Source organism: Onychostoma macrolepis, chromosome 02, assembly GCF_012432095.1.
Source record: "Onychostoma macrolepis isolate SWU-2019 chromosome 02, ASM1243209v1, whole genome shotgun sequence".
Taxonomy (NCBI): Eukaryota; Metazoa; Chordata; class Actinopteri; order Cypriniformes; family Cyprinidae; genus Onychostoma; species Onychostoma macrolepis.
In genome coordinates this window covers 6,813,034-6,837,223 of record NC_081156.1, presented here as the reverse complement: position 1 = coordinate 6,837,223, position 24,190 = coordinate 6,813,034, and the positions used below count along the sequence as shown (strand labels likewise).

At 37.1% G+C, this 24,190-nt stretch overlaps 1 protein-coding gene across 1 annotated transcript in view; it reads left to right on the top strand.

The window, feature by feature from the left end:
* The window catches only part of wnt9a (wingless-type MMTV integration site family, member 9A), a 112,435-nt gene extending 89,292 nt beyond the window's left edge, over positions 1 to 23,143 (top strand). Inside the window, exons 2-4 of the mRNA XM_058793870.1 lie at positions 12,141 to 12,400; positions 14,800 to 15,062; positions 18,787 to 23,143. Of these exons, the coding sequence (XP_058649853.1) occupies positions 12,141 to 12,400; positions 14,800 to 15,062; positions 18,787 to 19,275 (1,012 nt within the window). The 3' untranslated portion in view covers positions 19,276 to 23,143. The remainder of the gene's footprint in view (positions 1 to 12,140; positions 12,401 to 14,799; positions 15,063 to 18,786) is intronic.
* The last annotated feature ends 1,047 nt before the right edge of the window (positions 23,144 to 24,190 follow it).

Here is a 24,190-nt window from a genome sequence, read left to right as displayed (position 1 = left end):
TGTGGTCTTTGAGGGAGCAATCCGTGCGTGAGAGGAGGAGGATCTGTACTGCTGTTAAATCCATTTTAAGGCCCGTTTAAAATCCATTTTTTTTCTTCTGTCATTGGGTGGTTGTGGAAGCAAGGAGAAGAAATGAAATTAAGAGCTATATTTACATGGGAACAAATAAGATACAAAATGAGACACAGGTGTACACAAATGTGTAGCTATGGCAAAGCTATGGCCAGAATACACTACACGACTTTTAAAATCTGAACAGATTTTAAAACACTGGGCATCATACACTTACCGAATTTGTAAACGTCACAGAGGAAAAACTGGCCATCATACATTAAACGACTGAGGATCACACACTACCAGACTATTAAGTTGTTCCGATCACAACAAACTCAGACAGAGTCGTGCACCTTTTTGCTTGGAAACGCATGACAAATAAAAACAACATGTGCAATATTGGCTGAAAATATCAAACATGTTTGATATCCTCCGACTGGATGGAATTAGAGTCTGAAGCTAAAAAATCTGTGATCATAATATACTTCGCGATTTTCTATGGAATCTGTCAACTCTTATCTGCAGACTGGCTCTGACTTTCTACAACTCGCATCAACTTATCCAAACTATAAATCGTGTAGTGTATTCCAGCCTTAAGTAAACGGGAACTAATCAAATGAAACACAGGGCGCTTCTCAATATCCTCCTCGATTCCTCGCTCCTCCATCCTATGACCCAGAAACCAATCGAGCTCAGCCATCTTGTAGGACATTGGTCTCAAACTCAATTCCTGGAGGGACACAGCTCTGCACAGTTTAGTTCCAACCCTAATCATACACACCTGATCCAGCTAATCAGTGTCTTCAGGATTACTAGAAACTTCAGGTGTGATTTGGAGCTGGTTGGAGCGAAACTTTGCAGAGCTGTGGCCCTCCAGGAATTGAGTTTGAGACCACTGTTGTAGGACATCTCAATTCTCTAATTGCACCACGAGGAGGCGAGGACCGAGGAGTGAGGAGGCTTCCTGAGGAGTCATGAGCGAGGATACACAGGTGTATCCTATGCAGAAGTCTTTTTTGGCGAAAAAACTGACGCACATATAAATTCTCCTCCCCCTTCACATCTGTCATAATAATTTACATTGATATTTTACCATTGCAGTTTAAGTAAACCATACATGTCATATATTTCAAGAAAGCCTCTTGCTATATTAATATTTATTATGAATGCCTTAGATAACTAACTTTAACAACATAAGGGCAGATCCCTTTAGTGCAGCTGATGATGCTTTATGTGAAGCTTGAGTGATCAAGAATATTCCAATGTTCATCCTTTGATTCCTCCGTCCTCATTTCCTTCCCTTGCATCCTTCCCTCATACCCTAAGGGGGGTGGAGCTAAGACTCGAGGAAAGGAATGCACAAATAAGAAATGAGAAGCACCCACAGAGAGTGTAGGAAACATACATATCAAAATAAGAGTCCATGGATCAGAACATAAACTTGACATTTAGTTGAACTTGAGTGTTTTTTACACCCCCATGTAGGACTTAAGTACATCTTTATATGTAATTTGATAATTACTTATATTGTCTTTGAAATGCAGTTAAAGTGTACTGCTGAATGTACTTACAAGCAGGTATGGTGAACTAAAATATACTCAAGTTATTTCTATTGAAACTTGTATATTAAACATTTTAAATAATATTAACTTTAAATGTAATGCCTAATAAACTGTAGTTCAAATTATAATCAAGTACTTTACATGTACACATCAAAATAGATATACCTTTTTAAAGCACAACAAATGATTATTAAAACAATGATTTTAAATGTACTTTAAAACTTTTAATTTGACATTGTTACAAAGTGGACTTTTTAAAAGTGAAAATAGTCATAAAAGTGTACTCTCAGTGGCATTTTATTTCATTAATATTATCAGCAAGTACATTTTTTTTAAAAAGTAAACTTTAAAGATTTGAAAGGATGTGGAAGGTCACGGGAGTGATGTAAGCAGATGATAAACAAGCTCCTCCCAAACCTTTGTTTGGTACTCCATATCTCAAACTGTCAGGGTTCTGAGTGTGATTAGTTATACTGTGTCTCTTCACATCTGTTTTCTATAATCTCTCTCCCATACTACGAACAACATCAGGTTTTTAATGTTATCCACTGACCTTTCCTCTCCCACAGGAGCCTTTTCTTTTCCCAAATGATCTCTTCTATTCTGACATCATGTTGTTCATGAGCCAAACAATTTCATAGCTCACATCCACACTTCACTTACCGTTATGGTGCATGCAAAGAACTGTTTAACAGAAGGTCATGATCTTGAGCTTGTGAATGGAATGTCACTCATTTGTCATGTAGTGGACAGCAAGCAGAGAGAATGGCAAGGTTGGAAACCCCATTTCCACACAGCGGTGTGGAAAAGTTGCAATTCAGTTTGATTGTGTTTCTGTGAATAACATAAACAGATGTCTTTTGCATTCAGCTCTTGAGGAGAAGGAACTGGAGGAAATGTATCCATAAATAGGTATTAATTTTGTCGCTGTGTTAGTTACTTTTGTCTGTTTTTTTTGTTAATAAAATTGTGTTGATAATGTTGATAATACGGAAAGAGGCTCTACAAGTTGCAGATATCTTACAAATCCTTCAGATTGGTCAGCTGACAAACTTCCTCCAATTTGCAATTTATTTACTTCCTTGATTGTTCTTTTACTGTTAAGGTGAAATTCCTTAGCTGGTACCCGAGGTAAAAGAGAGAAGAGTCACCTGACGCTCCCACACTCACCTCAAGTGACGTGTAACCAAAACTCACAACATTAATTTGGTGCCACACGTGAGAACCACTACAGTCATGTGCTGTCAGTATGCAGTAACATTAGTATTTGACTTAGACAAGGACATCATTTGCTTTACTGCAATACACTGAGTTGTGGCTTTCCCAGCGTCTCAGACTCATCTTTGAAATCTACTCTGCTGCTCATCCATTATTCATAAACACTTTATTGCAAGGTATAATCACAAATATGCTGAACAAACAACAGCTTTAAGGAACCTGGCAAGAACCTCCAGAGTGTGTAATGAACCATTTTAGTTCAACCCTCACCACGGAAAATGCATATGACGGTTGTGTCACGGGTAATATGAAGTGCTGACAGTAATAAAAAAGGGGCAAACAAGCCCCAGAGCGCTGAGTGACAGAACTGCAGCAAAGACTCTTGTGAGAGGGCATGATGGAAAAAGCCAAGTGGTGAAAAATCATACAACCCTAAAGATAACACACCAGTGCTGTTTTAATCTCATGCCAAATGTGAACACCTGTAATAAAAAACTGCAAATGGTCTGGGACTCATAATATGAGTCAGGTCAAATTTATTTGAATAGCGCTTTTCACAATACACATCTTTTTAAAAGAAGCTTTACAGTAAGTCATAATGGTTTGCCTATAATGTCTTAAATCTTTAACATAGATCACTTTTTAGAGCTGGATAATATGGTGATATATAACAATGGTATAAATGATCCTCCAAATTTAGATTTAGCTATAGTAGTATATTCATTGAATTCATTTTGTGTAGCAGATACACTGCCTGCACATTCTGATGCAAGTCTATCGTTTTTACTGGAAGAGCAATTTATGACATTTAAATAAAAATATTACAAGGTCAGTTTTTTTTCATGTCAAAACATAGATTTGGGTGAATAGTTCACAAGACAATCTATAATTTGCATTTACATCTTATTAAAATATAAATATTAATCTGTTTTGTTTGAGGCAAGAGTAAGCAGTTCTCAAAGTAATAATTAAGATAATAATATATAATAATAAGATACAATTTCATTTCAAATAGTAACATCTCGGTACACAGACAACACAAATAGACAGAATTATTATATTGTGATGTCTATCTTTATTATGGTTGAAAATTACTCCTATCATGGTAAGGATTTTAGTCATGTGTTTTCTGAGTTTTTTAGCGTCCAGAGTTTATTTTACATTCCTTTGTATCGCATTTCCTGTGTTCACGTTTGTTACCTTAGTTCCTAATTTTATTTTATATATACACTATATCAGCCACAATAACAAAACCACCTGCCCAATATCATGTACTGTAAATCCCCCTTGTGCTGCCAAAACAGCTCTGATGCATCGAGTCATAGACTCCACCAGACCTCTGAACGTGTCCTGTGGCATCTGACACCAAGGCAATAGCAGCAGACCCTTTAAAGGTATAGTTCACCCAAAAATGAAAATTATCCCATAATTTACTCACTCTCGAGCCAGGTGTATGTGCCTTACTACTTTCAGACAAACATCCTGTCATATGTCGGAATTCGACTCTGTCGTGAACGCACGTACAGCAGTTGCTGGAATCCAGTGATAATAGATTATAATGTTTTAAATATGGATTTTCTTCTTACAAAAACCCATTGATTCACTTCAGAAGGCATTCATTAACCCACTGGAATCGTATGGATTACTTTAATGATGGATGGATGTGCTTTTTGGAGCTTCAAAAACTCAGGCACCATTCACTGTCATTACAAAGCTGGGAAGAGCCAGGATATTATTTAATATAATTCCGATTGTATTCATCTGAAAGAAGAAAGGCATATACATGGATGGCTTGAGGGTGAGTAAATGATCATTTTCATTTTTGGGTGAACCATTCCTTTAAATCTTGTAAATTGGTGAGGTGAGGCCTCCATGGATTGGATTACACAAATTATCGTTACACAAATGGATTGAGATCTGGGGAGTTTGGAGGCCAAGGCAACACCTTGAACTCTTGCTCCTCAAACCATTCCTAAACTATTTTTGCAGTGTGGCAGGGTGCATAATCCTGCTAAAAGAGGCCACAGCCAACAGGAAACGCCATTGCCGTTAAGGGGTGTTTGTGGTCTGCAACAATTTTTAGGTAGGTGGTACATGTCAAAGTAATATAAATGCCAGGACCCAAGGTTTCCCAGCAGAACATTGCCATAACATGCCAGCCTGCCTTCTTCCCATAATGCATCTCTTCCCCAGGTAAACAAGACATGCACCCAACCATCCAACTGGTTTAAAAGACAACATGACTCATCAGACCAGGCAAACTTCATCCATTGCTCCATGGTCCAATTCAGACGCTCAGTGGTGGACATGGGTCATCTTGGGAACTCTGTTTGTTCTGACACCTTTCTATCGTGGCCAGCATTAAGTTATTAAGTTTTCAGTAATTTGAGCTACAATAGCTCTTCTGTGTAATCGGACCAGACGGGGTAGCCTGCGCTCCCCACGTGCATCAGTGAGCCTTGGGCGCCCATGACCCTGTCACCGGTTCACTGGTTGTCCTTCCTTGCACAATTTTTGGTAGGTACTAACCACTGCATACAACCCACAAGACTTGCCGTTTTGGAAATGTCCTGACCCAGTCGTTTAGCCATCACTATTTGGCCCTTGTCGCTTGCCCATTTTTCCCTGTGTCCAACACATGAAATTCAAGAACTGGCTGTTCACCTGCTGCTTAATATATCCCACCCCTTGACAGATGCCATTGTAATGATACAATCAATGTTTTTCACTTCACCTTTCAGCGGTTTAATGTTGTGGCTGATCAGTGTATAGCACTGTTACATTAGTTTAATAGTCAGTTCTTGTTTGATATGGTGGGTTGATATTGGTTGGTTCTTTTTGAACATTTGATAGTTAAACTGTTTAGCTGTTATATTTGCATTTGCCTTCCTCTGTGTTTCCCTTATTGTTTCATCTGCTTCTCTACAGAATATAAAAAAAAGGCCTGCACTCTGTCTTAAAACTGCATGTGTCAGATGTGTTCAGCTGACTTCTCAGAAAAGTTAGCAAGCTAGTGTGTTTTTGATTAATTCTGGAACTCAATTTTTAAGTTTCCTCATTTTTTTGTGAGGCAAATTAGTCTTATATTGCAGCCGGGAGTTCACATCCGTATCCTTTGTGCAGTATATTTGTAGAGACCCATAACACTAACCTTGCAGCAGCAAGCATGAATCTCACAAGAGTTTAAAAGAGTGAGGTTCTAGACATAACCCTACTTTCCTGCAATGTTTAGTTCCAACTCTAATCAAACAGACTTTAACCAGTCAGTCAAGGTCTTTGAGTTCACATAAAAATGACAGGTGTGTTAGAGCAGGGCTGTAACTACATTCTCTGGGAAGGTGGATCTCCAAAAGCAGGACTGAACATTTCTGATTTGGAAGAACAAATCAGAATTTTTTATTTTTTTCATATATTTACCATATTGGCAGCAAATTCTGTTGTCTCCTTCCTGCTGATGCATCTCTGATCAATCTGATGGAGAGAGTCATTGTTTGTTTCCTCCTTGTACTTTATCCTGCTCTGTGTTCACAAAATACATATCTTCTATTTATCTATATCTTCTTCATATCTGTTTTTGATAACCTGTTGTGCACTTAGTACTTAGTACAAAGAGTTGTTTTTACTTGTTTGTGAAAAAGTTCCAGAGCAATTTCAAATAATAATAATAATAATGTAGCATCCAGACATATTGTTGAGTAGAGTCAGCCTTGACAGCCGTGACAACCTGTTGGGATTTATCATTCGCTCACTGCCATGTTGACAAGTACACAATTATTCATAATAATCATTCATACAAATGGGAGATGTAATAACACTGATTATTCTGGGTGTGGTCCTACCTTAAATTTTAAAAGAGGTAATTGTCTTTTTGATAGACGTTTTGCAACACTCAATATGTCGGCCTTATAGTTAAGTTCTTAATAAGTCCTGTCTAACAGTTAGAACAGCCGGTTTGTTTACTCCAAAATGTGCATGTGGACAAGCTGGAAAGTCTAAAAAAAAATAATTGATGTATATCTTTCTTTCTTATTTGTTCGATTATAAAAAAATTATTGAAACAATTTTAACATTTTACCATACAGTTACCATAACATGCACCATTTTAAATATGCTGAATGGAGAGTAAGATTTTACAGTTGCAGCGAGGGGATGAATAACATCTTATGAAAATGAGCTGTGTGAAGATTCTTCAAAAATTCTCTTTTTTTTTGTGTTCTATGGAAATAACAGCATGGTTTTGGAACTGAATGAGGTTTAGTAAATGATGAAATGGCAAGTTTCCTTTTTGGGTGATCTATTGCTTGAAGAAGTCAAAGGTTTGTCCAGAGATAAAACTTCATTGTAAGATTTATTGCTAGTCTCTATTGACATACTGTAGACACTGTGAGCGGTCTGTCAAATCTATACAGTTTTGGAAAAAGAACACACATAAAAGCTCACACATAGTTGAGGTGACTTCATCTTTCAAAAGCCCGAATACTTGACTGCTCTCCATTCTCACACATCCAGGCTTGCCCTCCAGCACTCTGGGTAAAAGGCTAAAAATACTGGGCTGTAAGCCATCGCCAGTAGCCCAGGGATTAGTGGAGCTCAGTGTCTCTGGCAGCTCTCCAGTTCCAAAGTAGCTTTTGTGTTTCAGATAGAAGCATGTCTCAAAGACTTCTCAGAGGCCAGACATGACATTTCTGTTTTGTTTCTGTGAGATCTGTCAGTTTGTTTGCAGTTGGTTGAATTCTTACAGCCCAACATGTCTCTGGTCTGCATATTATCGGCTGATAATGAACTCCTAATCCTTTTTAAAGGACTGAAGGGTAAATGCCCAAATGCATAAGTTTTGCTTTGGGCAAGAAATTAATTTTATGCAAGAAATTTGTTATTAAGTTACAAATCCGTCATGACAGTAGTTGACTTGAAAGAGAAAAATGACAATAGAAGACTCTATTAGCTATTGTGGCAACAAGTACTTACAGTAAGTTGCATTATGAATGGTATTTTGAAACATGCAATGTCACATGCAATTGAGATTGTGTAGCTAGAAGTGTTTGTGTTCACATACTTTTTGTACAATATGTTTTGATGACTGCATTGCTAAAGTTTCCGGCATTGCCATTAGAAGGTATACAGCCACGAACACTACATCTATTTTAAAGCTTTAGTTTAACTATTGTGTCTTTGATATTTGATAATAATTAAGCAATGGCCACTTGTGAGTGATTGCAGTTTGTACCAAATGTGTACCTTTAGTATTTCTTTGAAATTAAGTTTGATACTAATGGATGAAGTTCACTTGTAGTGTTAAACACAGCTGTGCTGCAGAGGGATAAACTGTCATTATAAAATAAGCTATGGATGTGGGTGTTGTTAATATGCTTTTGCAAGTCTTTGCTTGCCTAGTTTCTGTTCCTTAACTTGTCAATAGATGTCAAATTGCTGCAGTAAACAGATTCCTTACACTTAGCTTCAACTTACAAAGATTGTGTTTGTGTTCATTTAAACATGCTGAACTCATGCCTCGTCAGGGCTCCCGAGAGTAATGTCTCACAGACATTTGCAGCCACCTGTTTAAATCTGTGTTATGTGTTCAGAATTTCCCTTTAGTACTTGGAATGAAACCTGTAGACTGTATTTTTGGCTCTCATGACCATTTGCATCATATATTTTATTTTGTCAGCTTCTCTGCAGAAGCGTCATTGCACTTGTTTGCTTATTGAGGTTACACTTACAGTCTGCCTTCTCGTCTGACCTGTACAAGAAGAAATCACAAGTATATTATAGCCACTATATGAGGATGTAGTTATAATGGAAAGAGACACTTTGCTGAGGAATTGAACATTCCTTTTTTCCATTTCCAGAGGACCGTAGTATGCTGGTACGTTGAGGGTGGTCTCTCTGCGAGCCAGGATATTACAGGATCACACAGGCAAGCCACAAGCGTGTCTAATGTCCTAATTGGATTATGCAGTTGCGGTTTCTTGACAGCAAATTATTCGAACAACCTGAACCCCTCGTGTTTTCAAGAGATGATGTAAGACAGCATTTTTGGCGTACACCTCATAATTAACTCGACTCGACTCGAAAATGTTCAGACGATATCGCCAGGTAGTATGGGACCACATAGGTCAAGCTCATTCATGAAGCGATCAAGAACTTTGTGGTCATTGCTGAGCACCCCACACATTCGCTTAAAGAAGCGAAGTTACTCTTTTTTTCCCCCCAGAATTCCCCCATTTTGTCAACCAGATCTCACAACAAGCCGCAAGGTTACAACTTAATAAAAACACAAGTGGACCCCCTTATATTTTTGCATGAAGTCACCTTTAAGCAACTGAATAAACATCATGTTTTTTCTGTGTCATGATTTCCTTATGAGGCAGCTTCTTTTCAAGCTCAGAATATATTGCATGAATGTTTGGAAACTTAGCTGCATGACAAGAATCAGTATAGCGCCAAAAACTTGGTGTCTTGACATCCTCAGCAAAATTACATTAAAGTGATCAGAGCAGAATACCCCCAGTGCTGTCATTAATATCAACATCTGCTGCTCTGTTGATCTATGTTTTCTGGGCAACCCCTAGGTTGTAGTTAATAATAGTCAGCAACTATATTAGGAGACAAAAGTGGCAGATTTAAAGCTATAATCTTCACTGTAATAACATATGTGTTTTAAGACCCGAGTCTGTGAGTTTTGTAAATCCATTTATTCCTCTGCCTCTCATTGAATGTGTAAAAGGAACCCAGAAATTGCACATAATGAGCTACTGCTCTGCCAGTGCTGTCAATTGGTGTGACCAATATGGTCATTAGCTGACAGTCTTGTCCCCTGTATGTGTTATGAAAGTAACTCTCAGCTCTCCTCGTCACAAACCGCAGAATGCTGGTTAGATGTTCGCCAGCTATGCGGCAGACCCAGCCAGTGTGTTTTATGCTTGCATGCTCTAAAATAAACTGACAAAAGAGGTGCTGCTCCATCGCATGCTGCCTGCACCATGTCTAAAACATGAGATATTGGCTAAATACACTCTAAAAAAAAAATGGTGCTATATAGCACTAAAAGTGGTTATTGACTCATAATCATAGGGGAAGCACTTTTGGTGCTATATAGCACCATATCTTTAAAGGTGCTATACAGCACCTTTGTCAAATGGTGATATGTAGAACCATAAGAGGTGCCATATTGCATTGTATTTCTTCAACAAAAATGGTGCTAAACAGCACCAACAGTGGTTCTTTGGCTCGTAACAGGTTCTTTGTACAGCAGTGGTGCTATATAGCACCTTAATCACGCCAAAGAACCACTGAAGAATCGCTGAAGAACCATACAGGAGCTTAACAGGTTCTGTATATGGTAGCGGTGCTATATAGCCCCTCAGTCATGCCAAAGAACCACTGAAGAACCAAAGAACCTCAGTCATGAAGAACTGCTGAAGAACCACTGAAGCACCAAGATTTGGTGCTATGCAGCACCAAAAGTGGTTCCCCTATGATTACGAGCCAAAGAACCACTTTTAGTGCTATATAGCACCATTTTTTTTAGAGTGTACTGGTAAATAAGTATGTGTCGTTCTTTGTTCTTAGTTTGGTTGCTGATATTTCTGTGATTATTGTTGGTGTTATCATTACTCTTATTGTCGTTAAGGGTTAGGGATTTGAACAAACCCCCAACTTTGGGGAATGATAAATAAATCTGTCTGTCTAAACAAAGCCATAGAGATTTGGCTGTTTTCACTTGGGCCACCTAGCAACCCATCAACATTTCAGGTCTTGAAACAATAAGATGAGCTGAATCAGGTGTGTTTGATTAGGGAGACGTCAAAAAAAAGTTCTTTTGAACAGTGTGGGGAACCACTTCCCAAAGTTTGTAAACCCTGTTGGGTTGTGTTTTCCATAGGGAATTATACATTTGAGAACATTAACCACATCAGAATTCATTCTTGCTATTGAGCTGACACATAAAAAGTGCCCAAAGCACCCCTCATTCATTTATCATTTCAGGCGGTGAAGCCAGGCTTGTCCTTTCACTTATTTATTACATAGCAAAAACTGTAAGGTAGATTCTATTAGTCTGGACTGTGATAGTATCACATTTAAGACATGGTCACACTTTGTGCTCCTTTTACCTCCATTCATACACATTCATCTACTCATACACAGATAAGAGAGATCAGCAACACAAGCTCACACAAGGAAATGTGGCATTATACTGCGTATGAAAGTTGAGGTTTGGTCAAGTTCACGTTTGATGTAGGACCAATCCAAACATCAAAGAGTGACCTCTTGGCTTAATAAAAATATTCAAGCTGCAAAGGTTTGCAGTGTTATGCGTAGATTATGATTATTATTATTTAGTAATGTTTATGTCTTGTATTATTAATTAAAAACTGCAGCCCTGGAGTGTGACATCATATCCTGTTCATTGCAGTGTCTGTAAAAATGTAGCAGTTTTGCAGTCCAGTGTCACTTGCTTCACACACTTTTACATAAAGTGCAATATTTCATGAATGCACAAAAAGGCTTATCAATCCATAATAACTATTGCCAGTATTAGACCCAAATACTGTGATATAATATTCCACACAATCAGTTTTGTTTTGGAAAGGTGCCACTATAAACTAATAATCCTATGGGTCAACATCTGCAGTTTATCAGCGCATCAAAGTTTGAATTGGCATTGCTTGATTAAGAACAGCTGTAATTTCAGGGGGAAAAAAAGTGTAAGTTTGGGACCAGAATTTTCTTATACAACTTTGTCCCCAGTGCTTGTTATTGATGACGAGTGACGTGCTCTGCTTTGTCAAGTAGAAACACATTGTGTCGTGGTGCTTACGTGGGTGCTGTGAAAGTGAATTTGGCTTTTAACATTTTCCTGTTATAAAACTTAGGTCCATTGGCATTACAATATACAGTCCTCCTCAGTACAAAGTTGTATGTATAACACATTTAATAACATAAACTTCAATAAATGACAAATTGATTTTCTTATGTATGGGATTTCTTTTTCTTTGAACGTGCATTGGCAAAACTAACAGCTTGGCTCGATGTGTAGAAACCTGTGTGCAAACACTAGGATTAGGGGTTGGTCGAACTTTCAATATCTTATACCATGGAATGAGAACATTTATATCACAATAATGGTATTGTATATCACAGTAAATGTACTGGAGATAGAAAAATACCGGTCGGTATATTAAATGGACTTTTGGACTTGTATATGTTTGTGACACACCCCTTTCTAAATGCTAAAGACTCATCTTATCTGGCCTTTTAACAATTCCTCAGTAACGGTGATTATATTTGTCTCTCTTGTAGGCTAACAGGTAATGAACCCCTGTCCATTTTGCCACTGAGCTCACAGCCAGACGAAAGGGCGGGCAAGGCGCACTACAAGCTGTGTGATCGACTCAAACTGGAGAAGAAACAGCGCAGAATGTGCAGACGGGACCCTGGCGTGGCCGAGACTCTAATGGAGGCCATCAGTATGAGTGCCTTAGAGTGCCAGTATCAGTTTCGCTTTGAGAGATGGAACTGCACCTTGGAGGGCCGCTACAGGGCTAACATTTTAAAGAGGGGTATGTAGAGTGTGATTTTGTACAATTTCTATACAATATTGATGGTTTACTGACTATAAGTAACTTTGCAAGTAAAAGTCAACTTATTCGACTAACCCTAACCATAACCTAATAGTCTAATACTCTGATGAGAGTTAGAGGCCGTTTACACAGCACCGTTTTCAACTAAAAACAGAAAACCTTTTATTCCTTTTGGCCGTTCATTTACTTGACAACAGCCTTTTGGAAGTCTGAAAATGCCAACCCAGGCTCACTGAAAATACGTGCTTGTCGCGACGTTTCTGCAACATTGATATTACGTACCTCATTGCATATTTTGCCCAGTTTCAACGTGAAAGGTCCAGTCAGTGGTGCTAAAACGTGCGTTCAATACGTGACCGTGGCCACATTTTTTTTTATGTTGGTACACGTATTGCGGCATTTTTATAACGTAGCTTCAGGCACGTATTGGAGCGGTTCAGAATTCAAATGTCTGGGGAGTGTCGCCAAAAAAGGTTAATGCCCTATCGTGTTGGAAATACTCCATACAGCAAACCCAACCCTAAACATACCTGATAGTGTTACCGAAAGCAAAAATTCTATAAAAACATTTGCTGATGCAACTGTGCTATTTTAACTTCCTTCTATGCAGGTTTGAGCTGTTTTGTTGAACCGTAGTTTCACGGGACTGTACCGGTGAACCTCCGTACCGGAGCGCTTCACTTCACGAGTGCAACGCCGTATCGCGTGAGCTACCAAGTAACTACTACATTATAAAACCCTGACATGTGAAGCTGTATATGTGATGCTAATGTTCAAAAGAATCCGTTTTCAAATCTCACAGCAGGTTAGAATTGTTTTGAAATCATAACACAATATTGTGCAGGAATTGTGCGAAAATTGTACTGATTACAATTGTATATAACTGTAGCGATTTGTATTGTACGCATAGGTACATTTTTGAGTTGTGCAGAAATGTAGGTAGAGGCACGTATTTCCAATGAGCCTGAGTAGGAAAACGCAAACTTTTGAAATAGGGTTGAATGCAAGTTTTTGAAAACAATACCAGTATAGTCTGCGTGTAAACTATAAAAACGTGAATTTGTGAAAACAGTGACATCATGTGCACACATACTATGTGTTTAGTCTATCCACCTTATTCCTACGCCCCATGACACTTTGCGCGAATTATGGATATAACTTCCGTTAAACCGGTAACAATCAGTGAAATGCTCGCTCAATGAACGCAATAATATGTTGTTTTAAAAACTGGGTGCAATGAGATAACATTATACCACTCACCCTTCAACCGTCGAACAATACAATGACATTTAAAAGTGTAAAAGCATAAACAAGGTACTTTTAACAGATTATGAATAACCCCAAAAGCGCAATTCTTTCCATAGCAATAACGGAAGGGTGAAATATAACTGTAGGAATATATATCTGTATTATGTAGTAACATACATTGCCTTAATCAAAAATGAGGATTTGAGGAGAAAAACAAGAAATTTGTCTTGCATTCCAGGGAATTATTAATGGGATATATCGTAAATTAAATCGGGAGAATATTGTCCTTTTTCATACTATTATAGTGAAATGCAAAGGGAAAAAAGAAAATAATCATGAGGAAAAGAATGCAGAGACTGAAAAAAGCTCTTTCAAAAAAGAATTTTCTTGTTATAACATGTCACGTTAAAATACCAAGTGCTACGTTATTCTCATGATGTCTAAAAAATAAAACATGAAGGAAAATCGACAGCTCATTCAGTCAAACAGAGAGGTAGGCTTTATTTGTAGGGCAACCTTATGATTTGAAATTATTTGTTTCAGTTTTTTTGAATGGAAGTTCCCCAAACCGGACGTGCCACCCATAATTCAAAACAAGGCTCGTCAGGAATAAGGTGGATAGGCATGCGCGAGTTTCTTTACAAAGTGACATCGCCAACTACTGGCCTGGCATGCTTAATACAGCATTTTAGTCGTTTTCAGATCCATGAGAACAGGGATGGTTTTCGCAATGTTGTCACCTTTTGCAAATAATTTTTTTTTTCCATTTTATAGTACATTGTTGTCTTATAAACTTACCCTTAGGTGACAGGTAGTTGCAAAATTACTATTTAGTAGAATGTCTAAAGAGGACTATCAAAATATAATTAAACTGCTTATGATACTTTTTTCCAGTTTAATTTTTTTTTTTCAGGTTTCTTTGATGAACAAAGAATTTATGCGAAAACAGAAATCTTTTGTAACATCATAAATGCCTTTACTGTTATTTTTGATTCATTTAATGTGTCCTTGCTGAACAAAAGTAAGTGCAAGGGGGGCTTGGAACTGTTACTAGCATTTTCTGTAAAATCACAGGATTGAAGGTCAGGAATGAACTATTGGCTGCCTCGTAATCTCCATGTTCCTCACAGGCTTCAAGGAGACGGCATTCCTCTATGCCATCTCTTCAGCAGGCCTGACCCACGCCATGGCCAAAGCCTGCAGCGCTGGCCGCATGGAGCGCTGCACCTGTGACGAGGCTCCTGACCTGGAGAACCGCAAGGCTTGGCAGTGGGGAGGCTGTGGAGACAACCTCAAGTACAGCAACAAATTTGTCAAAGACTTCCTGGGTAAGAGGTCCAACAAGGATCTCCGCGCTCGGATAGATATGCACAACAGCAATGTAGGAATGAAGGTAGGCTGCTAAGATATATTAAAAAGTATGGGGAATAATGTGGGAAATGTTATGTGACAGAAACATGCATGAGAAATGTGGAGTTATCTGCATATTAGTATACTGTAAAGAAGGTGATTGTATCATTTATTTTTCTTTCTTTCTTTCTTTCTTGCTTTCTTTCTTTCTCTGTGGTGGTTAAATGTTCAGCTTCATAAATTCTTTAGGGTTACTCAAATAGTCTGTAAAGGTCCCATTTTAAATCACTTAAATTGGCTATTTAATTCAGTAATTTATAATAAGTGCCCATTAATCAAGGTTAGGTTTCCCTTACAGTCTAAAGAGCACTAAGTTTGTCCAAGTCTTCCATTGTTTCTGGTAAGAGAAAGAGCCGAGGTAACATTGAGGCCCTCGTAAGAGTAAAAAAAAAAAAAGAAAAAAAAAAAAAAAAGAAGGAACAGAAAAAGACCCATAACAGAGAGCCAAAGTAAACTACAGGTCTGGCACCAATAGATTGTCTCATATTGTTAGTTTTAGTTGTAGAATGAATATAAATTACAGCAGCGCTCAGCAGACTTGCCCTCTTTGCTCAGTCCATCTCAAGTAGTCGTCCTCAGGCCATTTTGTCTGCGATAAGAGATTTACAGCACTGCATATTTTGGTCCATCTGCACATGTTAGGAGGTGTACGGGGTTTGGGGTCAAATCCCATATGGAGAACAAACTTGGAATGTGCTAGCCTCGGCATCACCTGCATTTTAAAGCTGACGTTACACATTTTCCTCTCCTTCCATTGTGGTGGATTTGCAGTTTCTGTTGAACTAGTCTACCACTTGTTTAACACAAAATGTCCAGACAGCACCTTTTATATGCTTATCTCAAAGTTCACTTTCTTACAGAAATGTTGAATGGATCAAACACTGTGGTCGGTAGTGCTCTCTGCATAACGTGAAATTTAAGTACCTCTGTCAGTTGTTCAAATTTTGAAAACTCACAGAATCAACTAAACTCCATTCTTGTACCATCAAACTTTGGCATTTCTTCTCAGTTTAAAACATTTGTCTATCCTTTATTTCAACAGTTTTTGTTTTCAATCACATTGACACTCATTTCAGAACCTTGATGTCTTTTTTTTCAAAAATGTAGACACAAAACTCAAAACGGTCATCACTGGTAACACAGGCTGTTCAGTGTTCAATTTTGCATTGTGCATTCATATCTTTAAAGAAAATGATCACTTTCTGATTCACTGGTTCTACTAATTTATTATGAAATTTCATAATAAAACATAATTTCACACACACTAGATAGTAAAAGTTTTACTTTGTAGTTATTTGTACAATCATTCAATATTAGTACAAAATATGTGATGCACATTTAATTAAGGCACTACATAAATACATCACTGTAAACAAACTAGTAGAGAGAATACTACAAACAAATTCTGTATGAAATATACAGTATTGATTAAATGCAATCAAATCATAACATTGATTCTTTAAATCATGGCAAAAATGAGTAGCTATGAAAAAAAGCAAAAAGCAAAATAAAGGATTGAATGATTGCAATTAAATTTGAAAACATTTATTTTAATGTGTCCCTATTATAGTATAATTATACATTTAAGTACTGAGGAATATTAATTAACAACATGTACTTAGGGTTAGGGTTAGTTGCATGAAACTGCACATAATTTACTGTTATTAATTTAGTAAGTAGATGCATTACGGGATCTGTTAACACTTTATTTTACAGTGTCCTTGCTACATGTTGCATTGACAAGAACACTGTAAAATAAAGTGTTAACAAATCTCGTTATCCTGAAATTTTCCTGATGGAATATTCTTTGTCATTTTCCATCAAACTATGCATTAAGAGTAATGCAACAGTTACATATCATTTTGGGCAGTTGTTTCTATTGATAGTTAGATCATTGTAATGCAATTAATCATCTCAGCAACTCATCAACAGTCATCTCAGATGTATTTTGAAATGTTACAGTTTCTACAATCCTTACGACTCCCCTCAGTTCTTAGTTCTTTGGTCACTTTTTCATAACTCTTCACACAGTGAGCACAACAGCAGTCTATGTGGGCTAAACTGTGGATCATTTATCATTGCTTTGGCACAAAATGCATTCAATGACTACAGCTTTCAAATTACATGAATTCTTCTCTTACTCAAACACAACCACAGCCAAAACTACCTACCTACCTACCTACAGGCCAATTTGCACATTTATATACTCTTTTCAAAACTGTTGAACTTAAATTCAAAACCAAACATAATACAGAACTGAATAAGACAGCAATTTACTACATTTCTAGAATGCTACCATGTTGAAACACATTCTACTAAAAAAAAAAAAAAAAACAATACTGTAAAAACAATTAGATGTAGTTGAACACCCAAATAGGTGTTAGACTTTTAATAAATCAATACAAAAAAGGGACAACTTTGTGAAGATTTTGAACTGTTGATGTGATGAAATGTGTCTTATAGTGATTATAAAACTCGGTAAATTGTGTTATTTTGAATAGGTGATTTTAGTTCAATGAACAAATGAGGTTAGGTTTTTGTGTGTTGTATCCAAGTTTTGTTGTTAGAGTTGTTAAAAAATAAAAAGGTTCTTACAATGGTGACAATAAGGGTTGTAAAAAACTGTAATGTTTAGTATACCTCTATGTGGAGCAAGATGCAATTTCACAAAGGGGCTACGCAGTGTGATGCAACATAATAAGGAACAAATGTCGTGTGTCATAGCTAGGTTAGGCCATGCATAGAACTGAATTAGCAATGAAGACATTGGATTGATGGTTTTTCGCTTTAGCAGTATACACATTTTCCATTTTGTATTTGTATTGTGCAAACTATATGCAACCCATTCTGGTAAACTCAATTTTTAACATATATAATCGAAGAGTTCAGATGCAAAAGCCTCTAAGTGCCGTCTGAAATTCTCTTCTAAAATGAGCATTTTTTTCAGGCTCCTATATTTATGTTTAGTTATTTCACTTTAATTGCATAGAAAAGGACCTATACATTGCCATTATATTAAAATGACTGAACCTAAACATAGGAGCCTGATAAAAATGCTCATTTTAGATGAAAATTTTTAGACGGCACTTAGAGGCTTTTGCATCTGAACTCTTCGTATATTATACTGTACTCTATAGCATATATCATCATAAAACCCACATATATCATATTTGTAATATTTGAATACAATATTTAAAAACATCAGTAAGCCTCCACTTTGCGTCTTGTGACTAAAATTAAAGTTACCACAGCCATCATAATAATGACATATTTTAAAGCACAGCTTTTTAATGTCAACTGATGCTGCTTTTGATAAAACCAAAATTACGGCAATTAGGTAAGAATGACGATAATGCCCTACTCCTCAATGGCCTGTATTATATCTTCAGTCTTTGGTTGGGAAGGTTAAAAGCAATCAAAATATGTGGGAACATCAAAGTCACTGCCTCAATGTGCTTTTGAAATACTTGTTTTGTAAATAGCATTGCCCATCTGTTTAACTGACCTATACAGATTTTTCAATACGAGGGGCAACATAAGGGTTTGGTAAACACTGCATTTACCGCGTCTTTGATGTATTGCAGCTGAGCGCTGTGCTGTGTCTGCCGAGATAATTGGAGACGTAAATGTTGATGTTTGGTAAAAATCTCGAATGTAATTCCTTTGATGTGTGTAGTCTGACTACTTTTAACATTTGTCCCGCACAGGTGATCAAGGCGGGGGTGGAGACCACCTGTAAGTGTCACGGAGTTTCGGGATCGTGTACCGTGCAAACATGCTGGAGGCAGCTGGCACCCTTCCACGAAATCGGCAAGCAGCTCAAGCAGCGTTACGAGACTTCAATCAAATTGGCCAGCCCCTCCAATGAGGCGACTGGGGAGGGGGAGATCTCCCAGACCAGATCCCAGGGGCAGCAGCCCTCTCCGGGCCCTCGAACGGAACTCATTCCCCGCACCTCTGACCTTCTTCACATCGAGGACTCGCCGAGCTTTTGCAGGCCTAGCAAGTATTCGGCAGGCACCATGGCCCGCAAATGCTACAAGGATAAGAACTGCGAGGCCATCTGCTGCGGCCGGGGCCACAACACTCAGAGCCGGGTGGTGACGAGACCGTGCCAGTGCCAGGTGCGCTGGTGCTGCTATGTTGAATGCAAACAGTGCACACAAAGAGAAGAGGTTTACACCTGTAAGGGGTAAAACCGTCACGACCATGCAGAATATCTCTCACCAGTCTGAATGAGTGGAAGGCAAAAAGAGAGGAAAAGTGACAAGTTGTCCTGGTTTGGAGAACGGTCTCAAAGACATCAAACTAGTTGAAAGCACTTTTTTGAGATGTTTTGCAGGGCATTTTTTTCTGTTTTCCATGTGAAGCAGCGTGAAAGCTGTATAATATACCAAGCCTGAGGGAATGGTCTACAGCTTTGAGAGACACCTTGGAACTAGATTAAATATTTCAAGGAGTAATTCATCTGCCAAGATATCAATCAGCAGTGAAGTCCAGTCTTGGACAGACAATTGTTTGTCCAGTGATTTGACAGTCTCAGAATAATAGCTTCAAGCCGTACGTGTAAGAGTATGTGTTCGTATGTGACTTAATTCCAACTTGGAGACGGAATTTGCAATGAAAAAATGGTGTCGTCAGATTTATTCTACATGCACATGTATCCTACACCCACACAAGAGTGTGTATGCATATGTACATAGATCAAATTACATTATAATTCTATTATATACACCACTTATCTGAGTATGTTAAATAACCACTAACCACACAAATGTTTTATTGTTTGTGTGCTTGCATTCACTTTTTGTTGTAATTCTCTTCGACAAGGCCCTTAGGAAAGCAATACTTTTTTTGATTTGTGTTCTTCTGTGGATATAATTTATGGAACATCTCAAGGAACAGTCCTTGCATGGAAGGATAATGTGCTTTTCCTTCCTTTTTGATTTTGATTTTATTATTTTCTTTTTGCTTGACAGAGGAAATCTTTGCCAGTCTATTTAAGATTTAACTCGGCCTTAAACCAATTCTACAAATGACTGTTCAGGGAACAAGTGAAACCACTATGCGCCGTTGGATGGTAAAGAAATCTCAGAGATATCGCAAGGAGCGTTAGTCTCCATGATTTAGGCTTCCACTTGACGACAGATCTGTCCATCCAGCTGCTGATTCATTGCTGTAATCGTTGCAGCAGTGCTTTTCAGGACAATGCTGGTTAAATATGAAATATGCCATGGTTCGTGGCCACTTTACGTTCTGTCAGTTTCACAGACAGCTGGAGGGAGCAAATAAGAGTTGAGAATAAACATGACAGCAAATGTGAGACACAAATTGCAACGAAAAAATTATTTTCGTCATTTCCCCCTTTTTGCATTGTATTTCTAGGGGGGAATAATTAACCTCAGAGCTAATCTAATACATTTTCCAGCAGATATTGATGTTGGAAAATTACGGTGAACATTTCTTACATTCAAGTGTGGATGATGTACTGCTTGCCTGTGGTTCTCTCTTGTCACATTGTTACATTGTTGAAATTTATGCTGAATAACCATATTGGACAAATGCCCATGCATGTTGATCAAAAATGACTGTTTCATTGAATCTATTCACAATTGTGGAAAGGCTGGACATGGCATATTTTTATGACTATGTGGACGTACAAGTCCATATATCTATATTGTAAAATATAAACACTGAAATTCCATATTTTTGAAAATTATTTAACATATCAGCCTGCATGGAGGAAGCGCTGTGTGACCAAATGACAGGATCTAAGTTTCTGATCAGACTTTTAATCATTTAAATGCTCTGTCAGTTTAGTGGCAGCACAAACCTATGACTTTGTATTCAGATTGCCAAACTCTTTTGAGATACACATCATGTAAATACAATATATAGAAATTAAGATATGACAAAATATATATGAATTAATTATATATGCTCTTTTATTTTTTTAGTTTAGTGTGAATGAACTACTGAGTGAGAGACCGACAACAAGAAAAATGGCACCATTCACGCACTGAAGCTTGGAAGCTCTTTTATTTATTTATGTATTTTTTTTTTTAAAGTTGTAAATAGCTATGGTTATGTTCCTGTGGCATACAGACAAAAGTGAGGCACATGCATACTGCTTTTGGACAGAAGTTTCCAGAATAAAGATGTTAAGACCTGTCTGACTAAGTAGAGGTACATTGTTGTTTTAAGTTCAAATTCAAACTCAAACTGTTTTTTTTTTTCAAACATTTTATGAAGTGCCAAGTTCAGTGCTTTGTAAATAAATGTTACAATTTTACGTAATTATTATCCTCTCTGTGAGGATGTCTCATTATCTCTGTGAAATCATCTGGAAAGCACTGTATTTTATCTCATTTGTGTCAAATATTTAAATAAGCAAAATTACTTTTTGATCAAATGTTGCAGAAACATTTGATGGATAATTCAATAAGGAAGGTCCTGGTGTTGCATTGAAGATGGGCAAATGCTCAACTAAAAAGACATCTACATAAATAGACAGCACTACAAACAAATAAAAAAACATTTAATTTCATTTAATTAAAACAAGACACTTTTGCAATTTTGTGTTAGATCTTAAGACTTTTTGCTTCTCAAGTAAGGATGTTCATATATTTGCCATGAGAAAAACAAAAATGCTGATACTTCATATTAATATTAAGAAAAAAACATTTTCAGTGACGATTTTGATGCAACTGTTGAATACAAAAACCGAGGGGTGCAGGAAATAAATCTGTCTGAGAAGGGATTCGATTTTTCTTTCATTTAAACGAGCTGAATTCCAAATAGTTATTTGATGGGGAGACATGCCAATTAAAGAATGCATGGAAACATAAACATAGACTTTAGCACGCTAAATGGAAACCATAATAGCTATGCCGAGTTTTTCACCAGTCATGTTGTCTGCCCACAGCAGAAGTGAACAGAAAACAGCAATGACAAGATTCAGTTCTCTTCAGCTGCCCTTTCACATCTGTTCTGATTCACTAAATATGCTGACAAACAATGTAGATATCACATATAGTTGCATTTTTGGCATGCTGCATGTTCTCAGTAATCAGTAATATTTTTTTTCATTGACAGAAGGCATTGTGAAAGCATATGTTATAAGTTTCTTTTTGTTGTTGTCTTGGTTCCTTATTCTTACTTTCCAATGCAACCTGTATAAAATGTATTGACACATAAAATGGACACAGAGACAAACTATAACTTATTTTGAAATGTTTTATGAGCATGTGTTAATTGTACATTTTGTAAAGTTCAAGATGATTTTCTATATATTTTCTCTGTCTTGCATTTGGCTTGTAATTCGGTATTTGCTTTCTGGGGTTGAGGTATACATTTTTTTTTTTTCTTTCTTTTTTTTTTTTCTTTTTTTTTTCTTAAACATAATTGCTCCCGATGGTTAAAAGAAAACATTTCCCCCCAAGATAAAGAACAATGCAAACCCTCTAAAATTCAGTTCCACTTCTATGTCTGAAGTGCAACTTTGTCCTTATTTATTATAAGGAATGTATACCAAAGATTAACAATATTTAGTATGTAAACAATGCAAAATTACAACACCCACAATAAGACTATACATGTCCCAGTTAGCTGTAGCAATCTCATCATTTGTAGCATAAAGGCTGTAAAATTTTATACTGTTTTATACTACTTTGTTGATTATATGAAATAAACATAACTAGCAAGTCATTTGATTGTTTTAGACCTACATTCATTGAGAGTGGATCGCAGATACTTAGCATTGAACAAATGCACAGTAATTTTTTCCATAAATTCCAATGGCTTGGTCACTATTCTGATTTTTGTCAGGGTTTGTGCAATGCTGTAACTATTAAAAGGCATTCTTTTTCTTTTAAGGGCAGAGTTTTTGTCAGTAGTTTGTCTTCGTCCACTTTTTCTTGTCTTATGGGAAACTATTTTCCTCTAAATTATTTTCCTCTACCTCATGTGTATAGCTTGTAGGTATAAACTGATCATGAATGACTGGTAAGAATGTATTTAAGTTATTTAACATCTTTGTATAACAAAGGCAAGGAAATCTGAAAATAATAAAAGAGTTTTTAAAAGAATGTTGAGATTTTGTGTTTCTGATTTTACAGGACTTTAGATGTGGTTATTTCATTTATCTGAAAATTGGTGATCAGAAATGACTCATTTATCTTGGTGAAATCAACTTTAAAATAAACTGGGAACTGGGAACATGAAACTGATCAACATGGTGTGTCGCAGTTTCCTGTTCTTGTCTTTATCCTATTTTGGGGGAACAGAGATTAATTACAGGCAGGAAACAGCTGTCTCAAGGTGCTTTTTTTCAATGACAGATTTCTGTAATGACTTTATATTTAATGGCTTTCATATCTGTTGTAAAGTTCACAACCTTGGTTCAGTTAAAACCATCCATTTCAAACTCCTGCTGGAATAGCATCTTCCAATGTCCGGCTGTAATCGGGGATGGGATTGAGACTGTCGCCACCAGAGATGTAATTAGTGAGAATTGGTGAGCTGAGAGGAAGATGTAAATCTGGGCAGATGGACAGGACCCGAGAGGAAAAATATGAAGTATACAATTCCATCATTTGTAACATAATTTTGACATGTCTTGGTACCAAATCCTACAATGATTTGTAAAATATAAAACAGCAGAACAGTATTTATATGCACCTCTCTGCTTACACGTTTTTACAAACCTGTTCCATATCATGCTGACATGACTCAAGAATCTCTGAATATGTTGAATCAGAAGTCAAAGAACTTTGCCAGATTATGATACTAACTCCCCACTGAGGATCTTTTGTTCGGTCAACAGCCTCAAGTTCTTCACCAGCTGTGTAAAGCCTTATAGTGAGAGAGTTTCCCAATAACACTCATGTGCTAAGAACATAAGAAAATTGCTAAGCAATGTGACTTGGTATCATAAAATCTACTTTAGCAATTCACATAATTCACATAATTAGATTTATCTAGTCTACTAATAGTCGCTAATTTAAGCCATTAGTTAAATAATCGCACGCTCACTGTTCATATTAATTTAAATAATTGAATATGTACTTTGGGGGGTTGCTTAAATATATAGCCTATTCAGCGCTCAAGCGC